Source organism: Anopheles gambiae, chromosome 2, assembly GCF_943734735.2.
Source record: "Anopheles gambiae chromosome 2, idAnoGambNW_F1_1, whole genome shotgun sequence".
Taxonomy (NCBI): domain Eukaryota; kingdom Metazoa; phylum Arthropoda; class Insecta; order Diptera; family Culicidae; genus Anopheles; species Anopheles gambiae.
In genome coordinates this window covers 27585000-27610719 of record NC_064601.1, presented here as the reverse complement: position 1 = coordinate 27610719, position 25720 = coordinate 27585000, and the positions used below count along the sequence as shown (strand labels likewise).

The following is a 25720-nucleotide window of genomic DNA, read 5'->3' as shown; positions in this document are numbered from 1 at the left end:
ACCTTTGCCGTTCGTTCCAAAAGCTCAGCTTGAAGTACCATCGGCAAGCAATGGCCGGACAGAACCTTCAGTACAAACGCAGACGTTTTGCTTTCTGAGGTCGTCTGCAAGGATGTGTTGGAATTCAATTTGTAATCCTCATTACTATTATTCCTCTGTACCGCTTGGTTGGGGTTTGGGTTTTAGGAGATCTCTGCAAGGAAGCTGCACTGTTGCCCCGTGAGACAAACCCCAAGACTTTGGCGAACAGTGAACGAAAGATGGTTTTCAAACATTTGCTGTGAGCATCTCTCTCTCTCTCTCCCGAAGGTACGTTCAACTTCATCCTCCTCTGGAAAGTTGCCCAATTCTACATTCCAAACGGCGAATTCTTGCACTATTCCCAGTACCCATTTGCGGTAAGTTAGTTTATTATCCCTGCTGCTCGCACAGTAACACAACGGCGAGCGCAAGCAGAATCAGTCGAGTGTTTTTCGCGCGTTTGGTCGATATGCGGGAGGGGGGGGGGGGGGGGGGGAAGGAGCACTTCTGCCCGAGTTGAGTACGGAATCGGAAAACTTGAAAGCTACTTGAAGTTTTGCTACTGCTGGTAGACACAGAAACAATCACACATACTACCACTGCTTCAAGCGATATACTTGAAGTTGAAATACACGCCAAAATACACGAACCTTGAGGAACTACTTGGGGTCATTTGGAAAGGAAAATCCGATAATCGTTTTAGCACGGAGGGAAAATTCGCCTTATTCTTGCATGACTTATGGAGTGCCTTCTGCGTTTACGATATCCGTCGAGGTCACGAACCGCGGTCGCCGTGGTGAAGGAGCATGAAACGCAAAAATCAGTTTCAGCAAAAGCCTTCATTCGAAAGGTGGGTTGTGGGTTTCCACCGTTTTATATGTCAAATGGTAATGGTAAGAGATAAGGCACAACACAGCAGTAAAACCCGCGGGACCATATAAACTTTAATCAGCCCGGATCAGGTAGTTGTTTTCTAGTTTTTAGTTTTGTAAACTAGTTGAAGGTAATTAGTGCTCATTCACACCAAACACGCAAAGCGAAAACACGTAAAGAGACGAAATAATATATACAAACAGAAGAGCAATTTACACTCCCCGAACTAATAAGCGGTCATCATTCTTGTAGCACACTACTTTAACATTCACTGAGCAAGCTCAAACAAAGTTTGAGTAAAAAAAATGTATTTGTTTTGCTTTATTTTTGTTACCTTCGCTTGCCGTCCATTACACAGTTACCGAATATACATAATTAATAGTACTCATATAAATGGTTGCATTGCATTACTTCGTAAATAGAACGTAAGTTTACCTTTGCTGCCCGTGCGCATTAACGCACTTAAAAACTAAAAACTCGTACTCGAACAGAATGAAGCAAACCTACCGGGATACAGCACCTCGGTGACTAACGGAAAGAAACTGGCGTAACACGCTCTTTGCGTTACGTTTACGTTGTGAAAAGCACAGATTGCGCACGGTCGCGAGGAGATATGGGGGAGAGTGGTGTGTAGATTATTAAGTGTCGCTAAGAAAGCACATAAGTTACTATACAAAAACCGTTACGGAAAAAGCACGAGCTCCTAATTGCTATATTTTGTGTAGCACTTTACAGAAAATAGACAGCAATTGTACATGTTTCCTTTTTCCTTGAGACACCTAACGTCCCCGAAACGAACCGCGTGAACATGAAATCTCTTTTGTAAAGAAAATCGCGCAAAATCGTCTCTGCTGGTATCCATCACTACAAGTCGTATTGTTTTATTTAGGAAAAAGATAATCTCTATACTGTAAGATTTGGCGACTGTTTTTTTGTGTTGTTGTCAGGTTTGGATTGTTTCGGTTGCAGTTTTGCTGGTGGTACACGTTGGGACGAGGTTAAGGTTATTATATAGGGTCGATCGCGTTACGGTGAACAGAAATGAGCATGAAATACTAACTATACGCACCTTGTATTGGTTGCATTCTCTCACCATCACTGCTAGAGCGTGCCTTTTCCGTCTTAAATAACTATCTTTGATTTGTTCATTGTTTGCGCTTGATAGGACGCTCACTGCTCAGGTGAGCACAGGTGGACGTTCTATTCGCATGATTGTACATAAAAGTAGCAGCAAATCAGTTTAGCTCTAAGTACGATTACAGTGTAAAAGCACACATTGTCGCTAGGTTTCGAAAAAAGGAAGAATTTTCACTGTGAGCATTCAGATTGAGGCACCATATCTCAATAAAGAGCAATAATGCATCGTGTAAGTATGTGTGTGTGTGTGTTCCTCTAATCACAAACGAATAGAAAAAACAATACAAACAAACAGATGGCGCAAACAACATCGAGCACGTGCTATTAATGCTGTTTCTGTTGTACGTTATATGAACCTTACACACTGTTTAAGTCTAATTATTTTAGCATTTTGGGTTTTTGTTTTGTCCTACGCTTGACGAAGGCTCTCCCTCTCCTCTGCTTGTTCCTGTGTTTCTACGCATACTTCTCATACCTTTTTTAGCCTACCACCACGACTATACATTATCACATCACGAACGGGTATAGCGAGTAAGTAATTCGAATAAACTGAGAACGTGGAGAAATTAGAGGCACAAAACTGCAAACGGCAACAGAAAAAAAAAACAGAATCTCTTTTCGCATTTTTGTTTTGTATGTTGGCTGCAGCACACAATATGAGTGACACAGACGATACGCAAAGAGACGTAAAGCCGCAGTAGTTGAACAGTGCTTACGAAACTTACGAACCTACGAATGCTGATTTTATGCTCCTTAGTCCTTATGGCTTAATACAGAGGGAAGAGGGCGAATGGGAGATAGGTGAGGGAGGGCGTTTACGGCTGACACTAAATATTCTAGAGCTGTATTTAAATTCTGTGTATCAGTGTTTTGCACGCACACTTTAGTAGCATTAATTTTTTTTTACACAAAATGTCTCGCTTTCAATACTTTCATGGTGTGTGTGTATGTACTCATTTCCTTTCCTTTCGAACTCCTGTACCTTTGCCTTTAATAGGGTTTGGGTTTGGTTTTACATTATCCTGTTTTGCATTTGCTTACTTCTTACCCAAATATAGCTTAATTTGTTTGCAATCTTTTCGCTTACACTTACGCACGCGGCTTTCAGTTCAGTTTATGCGGGTTTATGGTCTTACAACGAGGCCTAAATGAATTAGTTTTGGTTTACGCATGCTCTCTCTCTTACCACCTCAATGGGCCGATTGGGATGGCCACTCTGGCTGTGAGTTTGTTTACATTCGCATACACGGCACATGCGTCATCATGCATCGGTCCTGTTGCGGTACTGTAAATGTATATACGTAGCTACATCCCTTTTTACTCCCCACAAAACGGACCTAATCGTGGCACGGATGGTTTGTAATTTTTTAATTTTATGTCCTTCTTTTTCATCCAACTCCCACGCTTCATCCTGCAAGCGATGTATAGCAATAGCTATGATCTAACGAGAGCAATAGTTAATTGTCCTCTTTCTACCCCCTCTACCTGGCTCCTGGCTGACTACGACCTGGCCGGTTATGATGATGGCGGTACACCGCCCATCGCGCATGGGATCGTGTCGTTGCGAGGAGGACACGGGACGCGGAGTAATAGTAATAGCTGTAGTAGTTGCTGTTGGGTTCCACAAAAGAGAACAAAACGGGGTCCGCATCCGCAGAATTACACGGCCGAATTTTTGCCAATAATTTCACCGCTCCGCGAGTGTACGACGCGCCCATCATACTCGACGGAAGAGTTTACCTTCAGCGGTGATGCGGCGGGCTGTTGTGGTGTGTTGAGGGGTTGCTTTTCGTCTTCCCTGTAGATTTTTTTTGTTGGTTTGATGACGGGTTGCAAAGTGAAACAAAACACAAACACAATGGGAAGAAACAATGTAGAAGAAGGGTTAATGGAACACGTTCGAAAGAGCTTGATTGTATTAGTAGTGGCAGGAGAGAGTATATGGACAGATGAAGCGAATAAGGAGAAGCGTTAGAAACATTCAAATAAACTACCAAAAAGTGCTATTTTAAATAAAGTGTTAAAATCATACAGCAACATGCAGCTACAAAACCAATCAAATGGATTGATGAAACACTTTACCGCTAATGATATTGGCTGTAAGTGTATTATGTTATACAGAGCGTATCTGGTTAGTTTTTAGTAAAGTTTGTGCAAAGTGTTTTGTGGAATGAATTCAAAAATTAAAACTAATGCTTCTTTTTCCGTCGGAATGCAACGCATGTGTGGTGTAAAAATAGACGAATGAAAGAAAAAATGTCAAAACTAGGCTAGGCTAAATGAGGAAAATTATAAAAAAAATACGAATAACAGTTGAAACCAACGGAATGCATTTAAAATTCAATTTAACCCCTTTTATGGGTTAAACGCTACGGGGCTTGAACATGCCGTAGAATGTATATTCTAGTGTGGCAATGGGGGGAAAAAATAATCTCCAAACTCGCTTTGTGCACGAAGGTACAACAACAGAGGAGCAGCGCAGCATATGGGGATGCAAATTTGCATTAGCACGAACCAGCAAAGGGATATGCAGAGCTCACCTTGCATTATAAGCGCACAGCGTGTGTGTGTGTGCGTGCATGTGCGAGGTAAGAATGATGAGGAATAGGGGTAGACGTACCAAGCAAAACTTTTTTCAAGTTTAATGCAATGCAATAAGTGGGGTAACTGATGCAAAAAATGCTGCTGCTTCGGTAGCTTTTAATGAGAATGAGTTTTTAAAAGCAAGGGAGGTTTTTGTGATACTTTCATCGTAAAAAAACAAGATAGCATCTAGATTAAAATATGATGAAAGAAGAAATTCGACGCGCAAAAACTGCCCTTATTAAAACAAATTTAAAATTCGTAAGCAACAAGAACGTTGAATATGTAAAGGGTGCGCACAGGAGTGCTCCAATTTCGTGCTATTCAAATGTGTGCGTGTGAATGTTTGCATATTGCACCAGACAGGGAATAAATCGTAGATTGTGAGGTTGCGGATACAGGTATAGCTTATTTAAACAAAATCTGGTATAAAATATTGACCTTATGGACAATACATTTTTGTAAAAATCTGAAATCATTAAAGAGCAAACACAACGGATACGCAAACAAAGATAAGAAAAAAGATAAGAAAAAATTCACAATAAATTGGAATAAATGCACAAACAAATCAAGTCTTAAATCGCATGCAAAAACAAAACAAAACACGAAAAAAAAAATTCTAACAAAACTAAACCAAAAGTGCATGCATATTCGTTGCCGCTCGTCGAAACTAAGCACACTTTGGCTGCAGAGGAAAAGCATGCGGTGGAAAACAAAGGGTAGCGTAGTGCGAAGGCTTACAGTGGCGTGGTGGCGCCCAGCTTTACAATCGGTGGCGGCAGCGGCAACGGTGACGGTGGACGCTCCTTGATCAGACTGCCACTGCAATAGGGTAGCGGAAAACGCCAACCGTAGAGACTTTGGTTGTGGTTATTTGTATTGTAGCGAAGCGGACGACACCATGGTACACACGGTTGTGTGGCGGTGGTTGGAGAATGATGGTAGTGTAAATATGGTCGTTGTTTCGGGGACATTTGTTTCAGGAGTTTTTTTTTTGTTTTGTTTTGTTACGGTTGTTTTGGTGTGTGTGTGTATGTGAATTGGGATGTTGTCAATAGAAAACAAGGACGCGTCGTCACAGACAGCGTAGTACAGCACGTCAAAACGATGATGTGACGGATATTGCACAACGCGCGAATGTGGATTGATGGTGGTGGTGGTGGTGGTGTATGGGTCCGTGAACCATGTTAATTGTTAAAAACACGCGCACGCACACATACACACAGCAAATGTACAAATTGTGGAGCATGGAACATGGAGCAACATGGAGAAAGGATGAAAAAAAGAAAGAACACAATAGCACGGTGTGATGAAAAGGGAAGGGACAATAGTTGTTTTGTGAGTGTATGTGTGTTGTAAATGTACGTATGTTAATTTACAGCCAATCACGAGCGCCCAGAGAGTTGAAAGCAAGGATCCTGCAGATAGTTGTGTAGGGATCCTTCCTTTCACTGTGCTGCTCAGTGCGATTGTGACGACACAAACACAAAAAGGAGGTGTTAATATGTTAAAATGAGACAAAATTGGCCCTGAACCATGTGTTTAATAGCTCAACAACACAACAAAAAACAAACTATCCACAAGAAGAATGGTGATGGATGAGTAAGAGAAAGGACCACACCGAAAATGGGGGAGGAGGGAAATGGGAATTGTGAACAGGCTCGAAAGGAGATGATAACTTACCTGCCAAGCTTGGCTTCGTCGTCCAGATCCGAGGGAGATCGCTTCGTTTTCCGGCACAGCGTGGCCAGTATGCCCAGGTTACCGAACGCGCAGCACAGCAGATCGGCGATGAGCAGCAGCAGCACGACGGATCCAATCACAATACCGATCACCGCAGCCGATGACAGCGTTGGACTGTCAACGCGCAGCACCACATCAATACCTATGTGTGTGTGGGGTGTTGCGTTGCCATGACGATTCCCAAAGCGCAGTCAGGAGCCAGGACGATAAGATGAGATGAGTCGTGAAGGGAGAAATAAACGGTTAAGAAAGAGACAGAACACAGAGAGTAAGATTAGTTTCCCGGTTTTTGAAAGTTGAGAAAAGGGTCGCATCGTCGGTTAGTGAAATGCCCCCTCCCGTCCCCCGGAATACACTATACACTAAGCAGAACGACCCTCCCCCCCAAGGGTGATGTTATTTGAATTAACAGCTTTGTATACAGCAGTTTCCGCTAGAGCAACGGGAAAGGAAGAAGGAGGATGCGCACGTGAATAGTTTGTGGCAGATCGGGAATGGAGGAAAACGACACAGAATAGAAACAAAGATAGGCGATCAACCAACGGAAAAGCACATTCGCTATGTAGAGAAAGTTAAGGAAGAATTCACAAGCAAGAAGTCATGTAAGTTATATTATCATGTAAAGGTTGCCAACACACACACACAAACTCCTTTCGTATTTACAGATCAAACTTAACTGCTAACAAGAAACCGTGCTGCTAGAAAGTTTTGCTACAAACATCGATCGAGAAACAAAAAAAAAATATATAATGTTCCACATTGCAGCAAACAGTAGCAGCGTAGGGACAGCTTTTTCAACACCGATTAGCTAAAACCGGAATAAGAAAACAGTTGTCCCAGCAAGAACGTTTTGAAAGTAAGTGTATGACATTTCTTCGCAAGGGCACAAAGGAAAACTAACTGATTTTGCATCCGTTTTGCGGAGAATAGAGAAATGAATTTGGGTGATGGTGGTGGTTTGCAAATTGTTTAAGTGTACTTATCACACTACTCCTTTTCAGCGCCCCAAAAGGGGCAGTTTTTGTGAGTAAATGAGTGGGATGAAATGTTGAGGAAAAGATAAACAAAAAATAACAAAAACAACAAGGTTACATTCATGCAAAACAAGCCAACAATTTAACACATACACACAAACGCAACGACATGCTTAGGAGTTTATTTCCTGTTTTCCAAGCTGAGTGGTGGTGACGTTGAGTAATGTTTTGCCACATACACGCACGGCACGTATGGTAGAGTTGTGGTGGATTTGTGGTGTAATGACAGTGTGGTGATGTTATTTTTTCTTTGAGTTCTTAAATCATTTTTGTTCTCAATGATTTTGAAGCATCTTTTTCTGTGGTCCGATTGATGAGAATGTATTGTTATTTGCCTCTGAAGGTCTGTGAAAGTTTGGTGTGTGGAATTGCTTTTTTGTCCAACGATTTGCCGGTGGTTAAGTTTGATTGTGCGTGTTTTTAAAATTGGTGAATTGGTTGTCCTGTAGACTCCAAGCTACTGTAACGATTTCTGTTACTATGTGTTATTGTTTGGTGGTTATGTTGAGTGAGTGAATTTAGTTCGTCTAAAATATGGATCTCTGCCAAGAACGCAACGTTTCGCTTTTAATAATTTTGGTGTTTACGGGTGTTTGAGATGGTAATAATGTAATAATTCGCTCTTCTTCTTTATGTAGTTTTTTTCCCCAATTCTAACGGACATTCTGCTACAAGTAAAACACACAGAACATATTTACAACCATTCATCCAAAGTTATTGTGGAAAGAAGTAATTTCATTATTTAATGGTTAAGTAATTGAAAGTTTTTGTTGTTGTTTCAGTAATTCTAATAAAAACGCCATAGAGAACGAGGAAGAGAGAGAGAGTGTGTGAGAGTGAAGAACAGATGCAAGAAAAATGAGAATTTAGATAGAACAGTTTGTGTTCCAGTAAGTGTGTGGTGGTTGGTGAAAATTAAACGCTTAGTTTTTGAAAACTATTAGAACAAGTGGTTAGATATAGTTCGGTGATATAGCTAAGACAGAAACAAAACGTTGTAAACTAAACTTTGGACTTAGGGGTGCTACAAAGAACGCTATAACAAGTTTTAGGTTCGTTTTGGGGTGTTGTGTTTGTGGGTAAATAAACTTGATTTTGCATAATTACCTTTTCGTTTTCGGACCCTAAGCGTTGGCAAATATATGAGAGGATGGTAGGTGTGATGGGAAGAAGCTTTTAGGCACACAAACGCACACGTACACACACACAAACACAAACCTCTCGCAGATGGAAGGAGGGGAGTTAGATGCGCCGCTTTGCGTGTTCTTGTGCTACATTTCGTTTCCCTCAATTTGGCAATGAAATTAATATCAGTTTTAGCGGAAACACTGTAGGTGGGCAGTATGTAGTTTATAAGTAAATGGTTTTATGTATTGTCTGTCACCATAACAATCAAATTAGTGGATAGGTACAGCACAGCAAAATACCTTTGTTTTGTGTGTTTGTGTTTTATTAGTTAGACGGTTTTGATGATGTAGTTTGATTTTATTTCATGGTTTCACCATTCCACAGCTACGAATATAATTAATTGTTATTCTCTATAATGGTCTCCCACTAGAACCTCTGGTTATGTACAAGCAGAATACACACGTGCTCACCCCTCGTCCTATGCGCGTCTGTTACATGAGCTAAGTGTTGTTATAATTTTCAATCCAACCATCTTCTTCTGGCGAGCTCTTAATCTGATTTTATCTTATCTAAATCGGTTAGGCTAGCATATTTACGTCTACAAAGACTTTTTTTTCCAAAAACAAACGCATACACAACACACATATAACAAGCCGTCACCATTTTTTGCAAAGATATTCCATTTTAGTTGACTTTTTCCACACATTTTGGTTTTTGCTATTCGCTTCGCTCATTCGGTATGCATACACTGTGCGGAAAAAAGCGTTACAACTGCGTAACAGTTGTTTAACATTCTTCTCCATTTGACCTTCTACTGTAGTTGACTTTTTCACTAATTTTGCTACTGAATCAGCTCGGGAAATGTTTTTTTTTTATTTGCGCGTGATCGAACGATTTTGATTATCTTTTTTTTTCTATATTTTTCGTTGTAGTGAAATTCGACACTCCTTTTCACAACGCTATTCTCATTTTCTCACAGAGCCACACTTCCACACACTTTCTCTTACTGACTTTCGAGCTAAAGTGACTACACACGCAGTAATGTAGGAACTTAAAACCTTCTTTCTTAACTGCCCTCGCTCCCAGCATGACGAACACGCTTGGCTGCTGAAAAGGAATTAAACCACTTATCTATATGCTCACTTGCGATTCGTTTTGAATAACAAAACAACAAGAGTTTATTGTCGTTATAGGTGTGCAACGCGCTTACCATTATCGTCATTTGGTGCACCATATTCTCATCGTATGTACATAATGTGGCTTTGAGAAAGGGATACAAAAGCGCAGGAAAAACATCTTTCCAACATAAACTTGTTCAATTTCAATGGGGATGTGATTTGGTGATGAGAGTGAGAATAATAATTGTATTATCGTCTTTTTCCCATTAACCTTTGACCTTATTTTTATAGTGTTTACCACCGACTTTATTTAAAAGTCGTCGTGGTACCGTTCACATGCAAACCACATCGGCTTATTTCAACATTAGTTTGCTTTTCCAGGACAAATAAAAACTATAATCTCCATGCTCAATCATTAGCTTTTATTGCACCAAAGTTTTGGAGGTACGAAATGGTGAAGTTGGCAATAAATAGAAATCAAAATTAAACAGTTGAATCCAAATTGAGCTTTAATGATTTCTGAGAATTATCTCTCATGGTAATATGGAATTAAACACTATTGGCAGTGAATATATGTACACAGCTACTGTTTGACGATACTGACGTATGTACATTGAAGGAATCGATTTGTCTAATAATGCCCATCGTTTTATTTTAAATGAAAAGTATGTTGCCTGCTGCTTTCTTCGCATTGAGCCTGCCCTTGCTTGTTGTTGTATCACAAAACTGTGTATATTCTACCACCACACTAATGCATGATGAGCGTAAGAGCAGTGTGTAATTCACCGCGGTGCAACAAAGTGATCTACTACTCTTAAATTGACTTCAATGTAATCCTCTCTCGGTAAATCGATGAGCAGCGCGAACGCAGTTCAGGTGGCAGTGTCTGCAACAACTCAACATCGTGAACAACTCAACTTGTAATAAACATTTGCACTAAGCTAACACATCTACACACTATTGTTACATTGACTCTGTACGCTCGCTAGTACACACGCTAGTTTGATCATTGTTTCTTCTGTACCAATTGTCTACTCTAATGCTAATATTTCGTCTATATAGTTCGATCGGTTAAACATAAAACATACAATAACAGTTGATGCTCTACAACTAGACAGAGCCGTCCTTCCATTCGCACCGTTTCCGTCGCGCGCGTTCTAAACGCAAGAATGCAACGCTATCAAATCGCCGAAGAAATTCATAGGTTCACAATAAAGTCAAGGCATTGGAAATGAATCCCTTTTTCACACTAAAGCCGTTTTTCCGATTGATTTTGAATTTTAGTTTCGCTCTTAAATATGCATCCAAATGACAGAGATTAAAGTCGTAATTAAGCTCATTTTGTTATTACAGATAGTGAGAAATAGTAACAGTTGCGGAAAGCACACAGTCGGGTGTAGTATACCCACTTCCACCTTATCTCGCGTCTATGTTTCATTCTTCGCGCTCTGTGTTTCATTCTTTCTTGCCCTGTTGTTATCACGCAAACTAACAAAATATCGTTTAGAAGAAAACGTTCGGTAGGGTTAAACAGTCTCAATGCTTTACAAGAATGGTTTCATTGGTATACAGCAAAAAGGGTTTTTTCGTCTTAAAAATCAAGAATCTTATTATTATTTATAGCTAATCGGATTCATCAAGCATCAATGTTAAAACAATTTCCGTTGGAAAGTTAGTGAACAAAATAGAGAGTAGTAGTAGTAGGAAGGCGCTTTTGAAAAGTGTTTGAAGTAACCATTCACCGGTTTGCTAGAACAGATGTTCAATAACAAAGCAAAATGCTTAGAAAAAAAGGGGGACTTTAACTCACCTTTACAAAACATACTTGGCGCGGAGACATTAATTCGGAACTGCTGCAGTTTCGCTGTTTTGCTAATTTGAGCAGCGTTTTGTATGATATACTTTTTGATAGCTTTTTTTTCTTCTAAATTAGTATGACATATCAATAAGAAGTACAGTACTATTATAGCACTTATAAAAAAAAATCCAAAACTTTCCTGTAAAAAGGATCGTAGGAGTTTTCCAACATCGGTATGTAAATCGTATATGTACCTGAATGCAATTAGCATATGATGGGCTGAATGTTACAAGTAGTCTGTAAACCACAGTGCCTAGACATTGATCACTGTTGTTTGTTGTTGTTCGATAATCATATATCAATCAAATAAAAAACAGGATGCATAACAATCTGCTTAAGGTGGGTTGATTCGTTAATTTTTACGTGTAAATTAGTCAAATTTTCAGCTCACCTTTAAAGTGCAATATCAGTTTATCGAAAGGAAAATGAAAAAAAAAAATTAACAGTCAAAACACAACCGCCTTCTCTTTTGCGTCCTATTTTCGTTGGTTCTTCAAGATCGTGTTGAGGGTTGTAATCCATTTTTGTTTCTACTAGTTCTGCCTAGCTATTTCAGTTCCGACGTATTTCCCATTCTCGCACAGAGAAATGAACACTGGGAGAGTATTATTTACCCCGTCATTGATTGTTCATTGAACATTACCGATCGTCATTAGCTAACTTACAATAATCCTTACGATGCACTACTACCCTCTAAAATCGATCGTTTCAAAATCACTCCATTGTTACTACTGGTACTATGGCACTGTTCTGCGCGAACATTGCTATCGATGGGTGTTTTGGTGGTACTGTTGCTGATGTTGGTGCTGCTGCTGCTGCTGTTGCTGCGGTTGCTCCTGTTGCTGGTAGTGGAGCAGATCCTGCTACACGACGTGCTACTACTACCACACTCCATGCTGGCACTGATCGTGGCTACCACCGTTGGCAGAGCTGTAAGGATGAAGGACCAACACAACCAACACCACCACCACCAACGATCGGTGCATCCTCCTCCTTTGCACAATAGCACACTCGCACTACCACCAGTGTAATAATTATCTACAGAAGGAAATCCAATCACCATCACCCCCCCAACACGTTTGTTTGGCGTTGGCGAAGAGCAGGAGGGTGAGGTCGGGGGGTAAGGTGCAATATTATGCATGGTAGAAGGGGGCACACACACACATACACACACGCAAAAGCACACCCACACACGTTGATATGCCCGTGATATAGGGGTTGATGAAAGTTAGTAGGAGATCGGGGAATCGTCCCGCCCGGCAGATTAGCGTGTACCAAAGGAGGCGAAGATACGTACGTTATGGGGGAGAGAAAAAGAAGAAAGAAAGAGAGAAAGAGAGAAAGAGGAACAATAAGAGAAAGAAAAAAGGATAGTTTATCCTTGAATCAGTGATCATCTCCTATTGATTCCAATTCTCTACTTTTTGCTACATTGGCTTTGGATTGGATTTGTATATATATATCGCTACAATACATGGTAACAGGTGTGTGGGTTATTTGCTTTCGCTAACGCTGTGTTGTGATCGCGATAAATTGCTGTGAAATACGGTACGGAACGTAGCATAACTACATAGAAACGCTATGGTTCAACATGCAAACAATAATGCAGTTTTCTTCCAAACCTTCTCGGTGCTTGTGTACTTATGCATTATCTCTCCTAACGATAGTATTAGAATTTAGAATTCACTTTCCAACTGGAATTGTATTTGTTTTAAATTTTAAATTTTGATAGTCCAATTGGTCCTATTCAACGAGCTCACATCGTTAATGAGGAGAAACAAAACACAAGAAAATAGTAGAAAAGATATTCACCAAAATGTTATGATTTTACACTACGATACAAATGGAGTTACACCGACATTAAAATTTAGGGGAATAAAATATGTTACAGTGAGGTTTTATATTAACCGTGTTATGTATTTTTGCGACTGTTCAGAGTCCTATTGTCTGAGGTATTTCGTTGTTTAGCTCAAGCATTATTGAAATCGATTGAATAACATTAATAAAAAAAAGTACTTGTAAACTACATAGATTTTTAAAGTATTATACTACACACGTAAAAGCTTCTAAACTACTGCCTAGTGACACAGAACAATGTAATACCTAACTAATGAAAACAAGTAGCTTATTTTAGAAAATGTAGAGCTGGAAAATTTAGTTCAATTTGCTTAACTTAAGTCTTGGCGCAAGGGAAGCAGACTCTATCGTTTGACGGGCATCTAACGTTTATACATTTTATCACGTTAAAACAGATCGCGTAGAAAGCGCGACAAGCGACAATTAGCCGGGCATACAACAAAGTATTCCGCTGCAACTTAGTTAACTGTGTTTATGTCAGCATCGTCATGCCGGCGGGCGGCAAGAACCAAATGAACGTGCACAAATGAGTGCAAAAATGTCTTCGTCCATTCGATTGCGGTGAAATGGCCACAAGCCGCCAGGCCATCCGGCCCCAGCTACCATAAACTCCGCGTTCTATCGGGCGATAAAATAAATAAACAATATCGCGCACAAATAAACTGAATTCCTTCCCACAAGAGACGCTTTGGTCGATAAAAGGGAGTCGCACTCTCTATTCCTAGAACACCCACGACTCGGATCGGGTTGATACTTAACAGCAAGGGTATGGTGGTGGCGAGCGATGATGCTTGATTCGCTCGCTCGTGGGAGATGTGAACGGGTGTGGTCTTTACTGATGCTCATTTAAATGATATGCCCTTCGTGATAGGAGATAGGAGGGAGACAAAGAAAGGGATGAAGGGAAGCAGCGGCACAGCAGCACGGCTGCACGGATATTAGTGGCCGGAAATTAATTTTCGCCAAAAATGGGACTACAAACACACTTGGAGCGCTTGTTTTGGAATGGTAACTCCACGCCACCAGCTCCTAAGAAGGCGAAATGAAGAGAATGTACGAAGCAAAGTGGAAGCAATAAAGAGAGTGTGCATAGCATAACGTTAGAGAGCATTTTTTGTGTGAGTGCACAAAACCATACTACAGAGAATCGAATGGCGTAAATTGAAATTCCGAAAAGCAAAAGAAGAAAGCTTCCCCCCCCCCCCCCCCCAGTTGGAACCGAAAAAGTAAAATGGCAACTTTTTTGCGAAAATAAAACACGAAACATAAAACTTGCGGTCCCTCCTTGGTGAGGGGGGAGGGGACTATGTTGCGATGAACAGGAAACGCGAAATCAAATTAGACACGTCGCCGAAGGAAGCAGGGCGAATGGTTACCCCTTTGTTGCAAACTTTGTTTAATTTGTTTAATTAGCGAAAATCTAACGCAACAAGAAACATCGATCGTAAAAGCACACAAACAAACACATAGATGATTAGCGTTTCCTGTTCTCACCGTTCAGCAGACGCGATGATAAAACAAACATAATACAACAGTGAACCGAAAACAACGAAGGAAAAGCAATGGTTAGCGAGAAAACAGGGCGGAATTTGTTTGTTTAAAATATTGTTTAAATTTATTATCGTCCTTTCTTGTTTCTTGTTGCGAATGCATCGCTATTTTTCTTCCCTTGGCATTGGGCCACTTCACCTACTACTGCACGCATTGCATTCTCCACACTGAATTTCCGTTCTACACTGTTCCGATCACGAGTGAGCATTTTGCGAAAAGATGATAACGGGAAGGGGCAGTTTGTATTCCCTTCGCTCTCTGTTCTGCTCTGTTCCCTACCTTATGTACTACTATACCGGTGTGCACACACACACATTTCGAGCCACGATCATCGCTACTACCCGGCATCCGCTCACAAAAGCGCAACATTCCGAACGGAGCGCAACGAGACGAATGTAGTGAGATGGAGGGGCGCATTTTAAAACGAAATTAAATACAAAACTTCTAAGAGGATAAAACGAATCTAATTAAAAACTATCACGAAGGATTTCGGTGCATCCTTGATCCTCGGGCCCTGCCTGCCGCCCCTTCGGGCGATGTTGCTCCGCCTTGCGCGCGTTCTACCGCCTTTGCTTAAGTGAGAGCGGAAGGTACTGTGTACGGACACACTACGGAGCTGAAAGAGCATTCCTCGCGCGGGCAATATGTAATGTACGTGGTAATAATGTATTATTGCTAGACGCACTACGAGATGAAAAGTGAAAAAAAAGAGCGCACAAAAATCTTCCGCTTGGAATGCGACACCAAAAAGCTCGCAAAAGCTCGCAGCAAAGAACGAGGGAATTTTTCATTTAGTGTAAAACGATGCCACCAAGCACCATCATGACTCGATAGCGGGAAAACATCAAAACACGCCAACTGAGTGCGGACACACGCGTTATAAGAAAAGTTTTTTATGCGAAAAAATTATTTCAATCAAGCCAGTACACTCGCTGGTAGAGTGATGCTTAACAGCATCGCGAAAAGAATGCAAACATTTAGCAACATCGCGCACAAGCACGCGCGCGCACACATACAACTGTGAGAAGCTAAAGGAAGCAACACGACTGCGTCAGTAAAATGGGGACCTTACAATAGGACACGGCTGCTAGCGAAAGGTAGTAGAGATGAGTGTGTAAAACCGCACAGCACGGACAGACAAAGATAGAAAAGAACGAGAAACAGTGAGAAAAGCTTTAAAAGTTATGAAAGATCGACATGAAAAAAAAAACATAACAAGGGCGTCAAGTGAAAAGAAAGAGTGAGAATGTGAGTGGTGAGAAAATGAGAATAGATCGCCAAACTGATAACAGCATAAACCAGCATCCGTCCGTCATCATCATTAGCAGTCTGCAGTGTGCGCTATCAGACGCGCCTGTTTGTGTATGTGTTAACGAGCGTTCCCGTGCTTTATATGCCATTTGTTTTGCTATTACTTGCCGTTGTCTCTAATTCGTCTCCTAAACATTGTACACTTTCTTTGTGTTGTTATCGTCAGTTTTTAGCTACACTTTACATTTCTTACACTTTTATGTGCTCAGTTTGCAGAATCATTTTGAAAAATTTGCATGAAATTTGATGCAAACACGTTTAAAGTTGTGCATTTTACAAAGTCCGGAGGTTGTTAGCTAGACACCGATCAAAATGTGAGTATAATTTTACGTTTTACAATCCAATTTTCTGCTGCAGTTTTGTATTAATCTTGTGCTTAACTCGTTGCATATTTCCCTTCCATTTTTATCGCCTTTCGGTAAATGATTCTGCTTTTGATTGACTGCGATGCGTTTGCACTTTTTCCTGTATAATTAAGCTCTCTTATTTGTTTATGTAAGGAGTTGCATTTCGTGAAGTGCGTGTGCACACACAGCGCTAAAACTAACGCTAAATTCGTTCTAAATATATGCAATGCACAGATTTGTGTCCAAATTGTTACGTGTTTTCGATGATTTCGATTCGTTTTTACGACAGTATTTTATTCATTTGCAACGGAACGGAAAAAAACGGAACGAAAAACAATGCAATGTAAAACCCGTACACCATTTTCAACCATGTTCAATTCAACGAACTGAAGGTAAAGCGTATAATTCGTAGCGAACGAAAAAGAGATTCACGCATTCACAAATTAGCGATTGAGTTGTCGAACAAGGTATTCTAAAAGATAATATATCTACTAAAAAAGATTGAGAAAATGGAAAGATAGCAAGAGCAAAAAAACGATCTTAAAATACAATACATCGTGTGTAATTGGAGTTTTTGTTTTGTTTAGCTGCACTCGTCTTTTGTTTTTTACTTTACGAATTATATATTACACAGTTTGTATAGTAAAGAATGTAATTAACAGTTTGCTAAACGCTTAAATACTACGAGCATACAATGATGGGCAAGTCAGTTCGCTTGTTTCTTTTGTTCTTCTTCTTTTGTCTGTCACGATCGTTCGTTGATCTTTAAGTGAAAAATAATTCACGGTGCATAAAATGATGATAAAAATCGCTGTTCAAGCAACCAATGTTTACAGTCCAATTGAGTGTCTAATTCTACAAAACAAAAAACGTTTTATTTTCCGGGCAGCCAGTGAGTGGCTTTGAAATTTTGGAGTCAACAAATTAATTTGTTTTATCTTAGGGTACGCCAATTTCAAACATCGGAAACGATTGACAGCGTTTCGTTCGTTCGTTCGTCACTTCACGGAAAGGGGTGGCTTGTGGTACGTCCCCCCTTTGGCAGCACTTGTGGCCAGGAAGCAAAAAAAAAATAAAATCACGCAACATGTTACCCAGTGACGGATAAAACGTTTGCGCAACTAGCCAAAATAGCAGCAGTAGCATAGTAGTAGTAATAGTAGTAGTAGTAGGTATAGTAATATCGAAGCAATTAAACGAACACAAATCTACACACAAACGAAACAGTCAACAACAGCAAAGTAACGTCCGTAGGCGAGCCGGCGAGCGTGCTGGCCGACGAAAAGCCACCGAAACCGGCCGGATACACGTCATAGGTAGTGCCTAGGGAATGGTCGGACTCACCTCGTGCCGTCTTCATCAGTACGTGGGCCGGCTTCGAGAAGCCGATCGCGTTGTGCGCCATCAGCTCTATCCGGTAGTAGGTGTCGGCCTGCAGGCTGCGCATCTCGTAGTTGGTCATGCGCGCAATGTCCTGCTCGATGCAGTGCTCCTCCATCTCGGTCCAGTAACCGTTCACCTTGGTGCCCTGTGGTGTACGATGAATACAGAAAAAGGAAAAAAAAATTGTCAAAATTATGACGCTCATGGCGTTCGCCACCTATGGTCCACTTACCGGACAGTACTTGATGCGGTACATATCGATCGGCTCACCGTTGTCCACCGGTATGCTCCACCGCATATCGAAATGGTCCGCGTACGGTGAGGTCACGATGGGGTCACTGTCTTCCTCCTCATCCTGGATGGGTGTGTGCAGGATCCGGGGCGTTTCCGGTTCGGAACGGCGCGGTGTCGATTGATCGACGTACGCACCCCACTGGCTCAGCCCGACCACGTTGCGTGCGGCAAAGCGGAACGAGTAGGCGGTCTGGGGCCGCAAACCCTCCACAATGTACGGGCTGTCGGGCGACCAGGTGCGGTTGAGCGCAAAGTTCCAATCGCTCTGGAACTGCTCCTTCCACTGCACGGAGAACGCGGTCAGCGGTAGGCCGGGCTCGACCGGCGGTGCCATAATGTCGAACGTGATCGAGGTCGCACTGACGATGCGCGGTTTCGCTTGCGGCACCATTTCCGGGATGCGGGCCTCCCGCAGCTCCATGATGTGCTCCGCACTGCCCAGCCTGTTGTTGGCCACACACTTGTACGCCGTGTAGTAGCGACGGTCGCGCGGCGTAATGATCAGATCGCTGCGCAGTCCCTCGTTTTCGATGCGCAGGTTCTGATCGTACAGATCCTGTATGCGGCGATCGTTGAAGCGCCACTCGATCGTGGCGTTCGGGATGGCTTGGGCGAAGCAGCTCAGATTGGCCGGCCGTTCCTCCCAGGTGTAGACGGGCGGTAGCGCTTTCAGATGGTCGAAGATTGGCCGATACTCGACGGTAATGTGACCTACCTTGAACGCAACATCGCCCCGGTTGCGTGCGATACACTCGTACAGACCGTCGTCGGTGGTGGCCAGCTTCGAGATGCGCAGCGTACCGACCGTTTCGCCCTTCTCGTCGTCGGTCGACTGTTCCAGTATGATGCGATCGTCGCTGACCTGCAAACCGATGGAGTACTCCTCCACGGTGCCGTACCGGCGGAACGTAATCTCGGGCGCGGGGCGACCGAACGCTTTGCACACAAACACGGCCTCTTCATTCTCCGATACAGTGATGTTGATAAATTCGATAATTTTCGGCCGGATTAACACGTTCAGTTTCATCACCGACTCGGACTGGCCGGCCGGATTGCGAGCGATACAGGCGTAGTTGTCGTGGTCCTGCTGCTCCACCGTGCTGATATCGAGCTGGCCAGTGATGGAGTTGACGGAAAATCTGTCCCAGGAAAAGCACACCAATGGTTGCTGGCGATTATTAAAACATGCATTTCACCACCAAAGATAGCCCGAAAATGGCGCACAAAATGACAATCACACGCAACCCAGATTCCCCACCCAAACACACACACACACACCCGAAACGTACCTATCTAAATCAGCCGCATTCTGCTGCGTGCCCTTTTTAATCCACTGGAACTCGGGCACCGGTTTACCGGTCGCATTACACATCACCGAGAACGATTGTCCCTCGACGGCATCCATGACCAGCGGGAGACGCTGTACTTGTGGCATGATCTGCACCTCGACTCTTATCTCACGATTTTTGAGCTCACCGGTCGACATAACGGCCGCCCGGCACGTATACACACCATCGTCCGCCTCGGTTATGTTTTTGATAAGCAGGCCCCGGTTTTCGATTACGTACCGACCGCTGGATTTAATCTGGGACATAGAACCGAGCGTATTTGGGTTAGATATGCGACGGGGTGGAAGATGATGATGGTGATGCTGGGAGAGAATTGTTGATTTGGCTTACCTGATCACCGTTTCGAAGCCAATCAACAGTTGCCGGCGGATTGGCGGTTACCTCGCAACGCACAATATAGTCAGTACCCATGAGCGGTCGCTGATCCGTGGGAGCATCCTTCCAGGTGATGGCAACTGGAAAGCGGCGCAAACAAAACGAGCAAATCAATTATTGGGAATGATGTTTTCAGAACAGTGATTGCAATTAAACTTATTCCATAAGAATGTTCAGAAAAATGACCGTCCACAACACATCTTGTTGACCTTGACAAGTGTCATTTACCAGCGTGTCATAGCACAATACGTGGAAGAAATGATTTCTTCACACAAAAATAACCAACAATCATCGATCCGAACGCGACGTTACACGTTAAGTCACTGTGCTTACAGGCACGCTCCCCCCGGGGAGAGAGCGCCTACTGTTTGACGACAAAAGCACGCGTACGATGACGGCATGCAGGCACGCCAAAAACCACTTACCGTACGTTTCCACCACGACGGCGGCATTCAGCTTTTCGGTGACGGAGTAGGAAGCGGCACAGAAGTACGTCCCGGCCATCGATTCCTGCAGCGAGTTAAAGATTAGTGCCAGCGCCGTCCCGCCCGCTATCGATTCCGTGTAGATCAGCGGCGATGACTGGCCCGCTCTGGAAAGATAGGGGCAGAGAAATTGAATTTTGCAAACGCGTTATTATTAGGAACACACACACATATACACACACTCGCACACACATATACAGATCTCCAGCGCGACGAAAGTGGAGTTTGATCCACCGGTCAATAAGTTTGGGCAACGGTTCGGTTAGCACGTATGAGCGTATCGGACGTAGAATGGAGTGTGAGTAAGAGAGGTGCTTACAAGGTTGAGAAAGAGGGAGCGAGCGAGCATCTCAAGATGAGGAACATGGTGTAACGGAAGGATTATTGCCTTTAGCTTTAGTGTGTGTGTGTGTGTGGCTGTGGGGTGATGTGTCGTGCGAGCTACTACTTCCTACTTCCTACTATCGGTGTTAGATGGCTTTCGCATTACAATGGAACGACACGCGATATGACAAAACCATGAGCACTGCGGTGAAGAGTTTAGCTACGTGATAGACGGTAATCAAGTTGGAGATAGTACGCCATAGGATAGTGTCTTGATTAGCTGTCTTGACACACAGCTACACACACATACACAGTGCGCACTGAAGGGAGAAAGCAAACAAATCACTCGCTTCGTACTATGCTAATTTTGTCGAGCCTGGTGCAATGTTGCAGGATTCTGTATCAGAAAATCAATCACAACTGCGTTCCTTGGGAAGGATAAGTAAGCGGTAACGAGAGGAAGGCTGTTACATTTTGAAATTAGTACTTCTAAGGTTCGTGTGTATGAGAGCACCGAAGTTGCAGACTATCAACAAACTCGTTCAGCAAACCGTTGGCTAGGCTTGGTCAGCATTTCCATCGGGTTCAGTGTACATAGTTACAGGCGGACAAGTGCACCTAGGACACTATAATGTCTCAATTGATGTATTAATACATCATACCGGAAATGGAAATTGTAGCTAAGACATTATTAATTGTTTTGGCTCAAGATTCAAGTACAATATGTATTGCCAGAAGCGTCAATTGAGCATTCGAATGCAAATTTATTAAGTACAGAGGATGGAATCTTTGCGCAAGCCCAACATTGTGATGCATAATTAACTTCTAGAATATCATGAAAACAATGTAAGCCAATACATCTTCTATCGGTAATAGCTAGCTACCAACGGATCTCGTTTGAAGTCACAAAATCCTAAACAGAATCAGTATGTACATAATCAGCATACTGTTGTGCGGCGCAGGACATGAGGCTCAGCAGCAGGAGGACATGTACTACATCGTACTATTGTCCGTCCCAAGCAAAGGCCATATGAGTTGTGTTGTCCTTAGTCATTTTAGATCGTTTAAGCGCAATGACCGATACGATGGTACCACGACTGTACCAAACCCGTTCACTCAGTGACGATGTTGGTTCCCGAGCCAAACAGCCAGCCAGCCAGCATGCTGCCACGATGCAAATGCAATCGAAATTGACCGTTGCTGTGTGAATGAATAAACGCAGCACGGCATGATGTTTGGTAATGAATGGGGCGTACATTGCTCACTCTTTAGCCAATTTGGAAGCCGGGTACGCAACCGTCAGCGCTGTTGGGGTTTATCCACAACGAATTTGAGCAGCGCGCTCGCTGCACTCGATGGACCGCCCAGTAGTTGTGTATGAAAATTAGTTTCCACTGCAAAAAGGGAATTTTATGCGAGACAGATAAGGGGATACACTATCGCACTAAATTAGGTTTACTACTTTCGATGCCACATTCCTTTCGCACATAACACACACACACACACACATTCTGTACACAATAGGAAGTTATAATTAAGTTGGCAAACAAGAGCCCGGCTGTGATCGCACACAGCTTTTCACTCTGTGTGCATTCTTGGGACAGCTCCTCGTGGGTGTCGCAGCAGAATAATGATGCTACACAGTAGGGTAGCAGTTTCCCACTGTGTGAAAATGTATTTTATAGCAAGAGGACAGCATTTGTGCAAAAATCACATTAACGATTAGGTATTACCGATTAGAAGAGCAGTGTGTGTGTGTGTCTGTGTTGTGTAGTACACAGCAAGAGCATTGCGGATGGTGCATTGGCTACAGCAGAAACCAAACCAAAACGTAAATAAGAATGAAACGCTACATTTTAGTTGATAATATGATTAGAAAAAAAAGCTAAACTCAATTAAGATGGGGTCTGACGAAAATGACGGAATTAATTACGTACAGTATGCATATGGTGGAACGTACCGACGACGGCCTTGTATGTGTGAATAAGTGAAGAAGTACTAAAAGACTATAAGTTGTCTTGTCGTAATACTAGAGCAAAGGAAACTGTTTATGAAAACAAAACTATACATGATGCAAAGTGAGGGAAAAGAAGAGCAGTAGTAGATAGATGATTTGTTAAGAAACAAAAAAAAAAGAGAGAGAGAAAGATAATAAAAACATAACACAACGCAAACCAACTAAAATGCATGGAAAGAGAAAACAGAAACAGCGCCAATAAACAAACAAAAACAAGGGGGTTCGATTCCATTTGCCTAGCGATTTGGAAAACCGTGAAACTTACTTCGTTGGAAGCTTACGACCTTTCGAATCGTACAGAGGATAGTAATAGTTCATCCTACACCGGGAATAAATCATTAAAGAAAAACAAAAGGTTAAACCAAAACTATGAGAAAAACGATGATAGAGTAGGTGGAGACGGTTGTTTTGAGAGGGAAGTAAAAGAATGGTACCAGAGCAGACTAGCATTTGGATTTAGGAGGACGACCGGATACTAGCGCACCATAGCAAAATATTGGTAGGAAATGTATTAAGTTAAATCCAAGAGATATGAATATCTCTTTTCTAATGATCGTCACAACCCCAAGCAAAATTACCTTTCAAATGTCTCTTTTTTTAGTCTATTACACATAAGTTTTATAGAAAATATTTATGGAAACTGGTATGTTCCAAATAGTTTAGCTCACATTGCTACCGAAAACGATGCACCTTTTCGCTTCTTTCTTCTCTGCCACAAACAGTTTAAAGCTTGCAACTGCTTGCACTCAAATAGAAAACAAAGGAAACAGTTTAACTGTTCAGTGGTCGAGTTTCGCGAAGAGTCGTTCTCTACTAACACAACACAAGGCAATACTTACGGTTTCGGTAGAATGGTCATGTTGCGGTTGTCGTTCCATCTGAGATCGGAGATAAGATTAGTGTCCGGAACTTCCGGCCGGCAGGTTAAGAGCAGCGAATGGCCCACCGGTTTCCGCTGGACGGAAGATGCGGGCAGGATCTTTAACCGCGGTTGATTCTGGGAATGTGCCATGCCTGGGTGGAAATGGAAAGAGAGACGAGAAAATGGAATTATTATACATACGTCGATAGGGTTTTGATAAAGTAGGAGGGATAGTTGTACATGCACTTGTTTATTATCGCAGATTGTACTCAATTAAAATGGCAAACCCTCCCAGTGCGCTGTCGTAAGTGCAGTACAACTTTTTCGCCATAACCAGAACCAGAACAATAATTTCCTTTTCTGAATGCCCCACGAAGCGATGAAATCAACAACTTTCCTAATTTGCGTTACACACTTCCGGCAGAATGCAAGCTGAAGGATGATGTTGCTAGAGGGTTCACACACAAAGTAACTCTATGAGCTTTTCGGTCGAGCATCATCATCGTTGCCGGCAGCATACAGAGAAATGGTGCACATGATCCACAACATATTGCTACCTAGAAACCTACAGAAGGATCAAGCTCTGAAGTGTTAACGGCAGGTTCTAGTTTGTAGGAAGGAAAATTTACACCATCTATGAACCCAACTAGAGCGAGCAACTACAGCGTTGCCAAAAAGCGGGTCAACTTGAATTCAATGCACTTTGTGGGCACAGGAGAACTTAGGTGGGAGGGAAGGTTTGCCAGTTAAGAGTCATATAATGATGCTACAAACTTAGTGCTCCCGCGTGAGAGGGATTGTTGATGAGTTTATGATGTTATATGCAGTGTTAGGGTTATGACGTTCGCACGCCTTTACGAAGTGAAATTGCATTCAGATGCAGACTTGTGTTTCTAGTTGTACGCACACACGAGTACTGCTTTTGTTTGCTGTTGCTCCTTTTCTTTACCGTTAGAGGTACCACTCAGAAATGTTGCTTCAAGATGCTCCAGCTAGTTGGTTTCACGAGAGGAAATAGCAAATAATCCTTACATTCAGCTCTAGCAAACAACGCAACGAGTTGCTGTGAAATCGGATGCATATTCTCAGTATTTGTGTCATTTTATGCGGTACAAGAATTATGCGATACAAGAATTCCTTTTCTGGTAGCATTTTTCAACGGGCACACGTGTGTAAGCTTTGTTTGGCATTGTTTTTCTTCTGATAATAATGAAAAAATGCTCAATTTGTCTAATAAAAACCTACATTTTGATAAAACATCAGGAAAAACATATAAAAAATGTCATCACAACATTCTCCTCCATTAGGCTTTTATTACCTTCCGCTAGAAAATGGCACGTTTACGATGGTACAGGCAACAGTCGGCAAATCCATCACACCCAAAATCGTTTCAACTTTGGCAGCAATTAATTACGCACTTTGATGATGGCTTAGTAACACTCGCAGGGATGTCCCCATGCTCCCTCCCTTATCTCCCTTTTCGCGGCAATATACGAAACTGCTGCACCATATTGCACATCATCCCCAGAGTCGGATGACATCAGGCAGTACCGAACGTTAGCGCGTCGACAGTTATTTGCAGTGCATCTTACGACGAGATGGTGGCCCGGAGTAAAATAGCAATAACGCGTTGTTAGCGAAATAGCAACCTGGTTTGGGTGAAGGTTTTTTTGTCATCATTTTAACCATCTCCTACCCTAAAAAGTGTGACAGCAACAACCACCAAAATGGCTGTGTTCATGGAAGACAGAATAATGATGAAGAAATGAAAATTTTCAACACATAAGATGATCGTAAAATTGCACTGAAAAATGGCTGTTTGCTGTTTTGGCGTGCTCTGTTAAGTTATATAACTGTGCCAAGTGGCCAAGGATGCCATAAAACGACGAGAACCGACGTCGTACCGGAAGTAAACAGAAGGTGCATTAAAGTTTTTTTTTTCCTTCCGACAAACCTACAACAACCACCAATGAAGTTGGAACTGCAACGATCGAGTAAAAATGCTCTGTGTGTGTTTGTGAATGTGCTCTGCCCCATCCTCACAGATCCCACACATCTCGGAAAAATACA

General features: G+C 42.3%; 1 protein-coding gene across 15 annotated transcripts in view; it reads right to left on the bottom strand.

Moving 5' to 3' along the window:
- Positions 1–1185: 1185 nt before the first annotated feature.
- The window catches only part of LOC1273160 (fasciclin-2), a 172115-nt gene continuing 147580 nt past the window's right edge, over positions 1186–25720 (bottom strand). For 6 of the 15 annotated variants that reach the window (XM_061647140.1, XM_061647135.1, XM_061647139.1 and 3 more), the window contains exons 3-12: positions 23628–23802; positions 23054–23107; positions 20388–20554; positions 19918–20042; positions 19528–19823; positions 18177–19377; positions 17906–18089; positions 6298–6499; positions 5356–5472; positions 1186–3829 (exon numbers count right to left, since the gene is read on the bottom strand). In XM_061647140.1, the coding sequence (XP_061503124.1) occupies positions 3691–3829; positions 5356–5472; positions 6298–6499; positions 17906–18089; positions 18177–19377; positions 19528–19823; positions 19918–20042; positions 20388–20554; positions 23054–23107; positions 23628–23802 (2660 nt within the window). In that variant the 3' untranslated portion in view covers positions 1186–3690. Of the gene's footprint in view, positions 3830–5355; positions 5473–6297; positions 6500–8855; positions 12534–14940; positions 18090–18176; positions 19378–19527; positions 19824–19917; positions 20043–20387; positions 20555–23053; positions 23108–23627; positions 23803–25720 lie in introns of those variants that run through there. The other 9 variants (XM_061647145.1, XM_061647146.1, XM_061647147.1 and 6 more) reach the window with 7 other exon arrangements.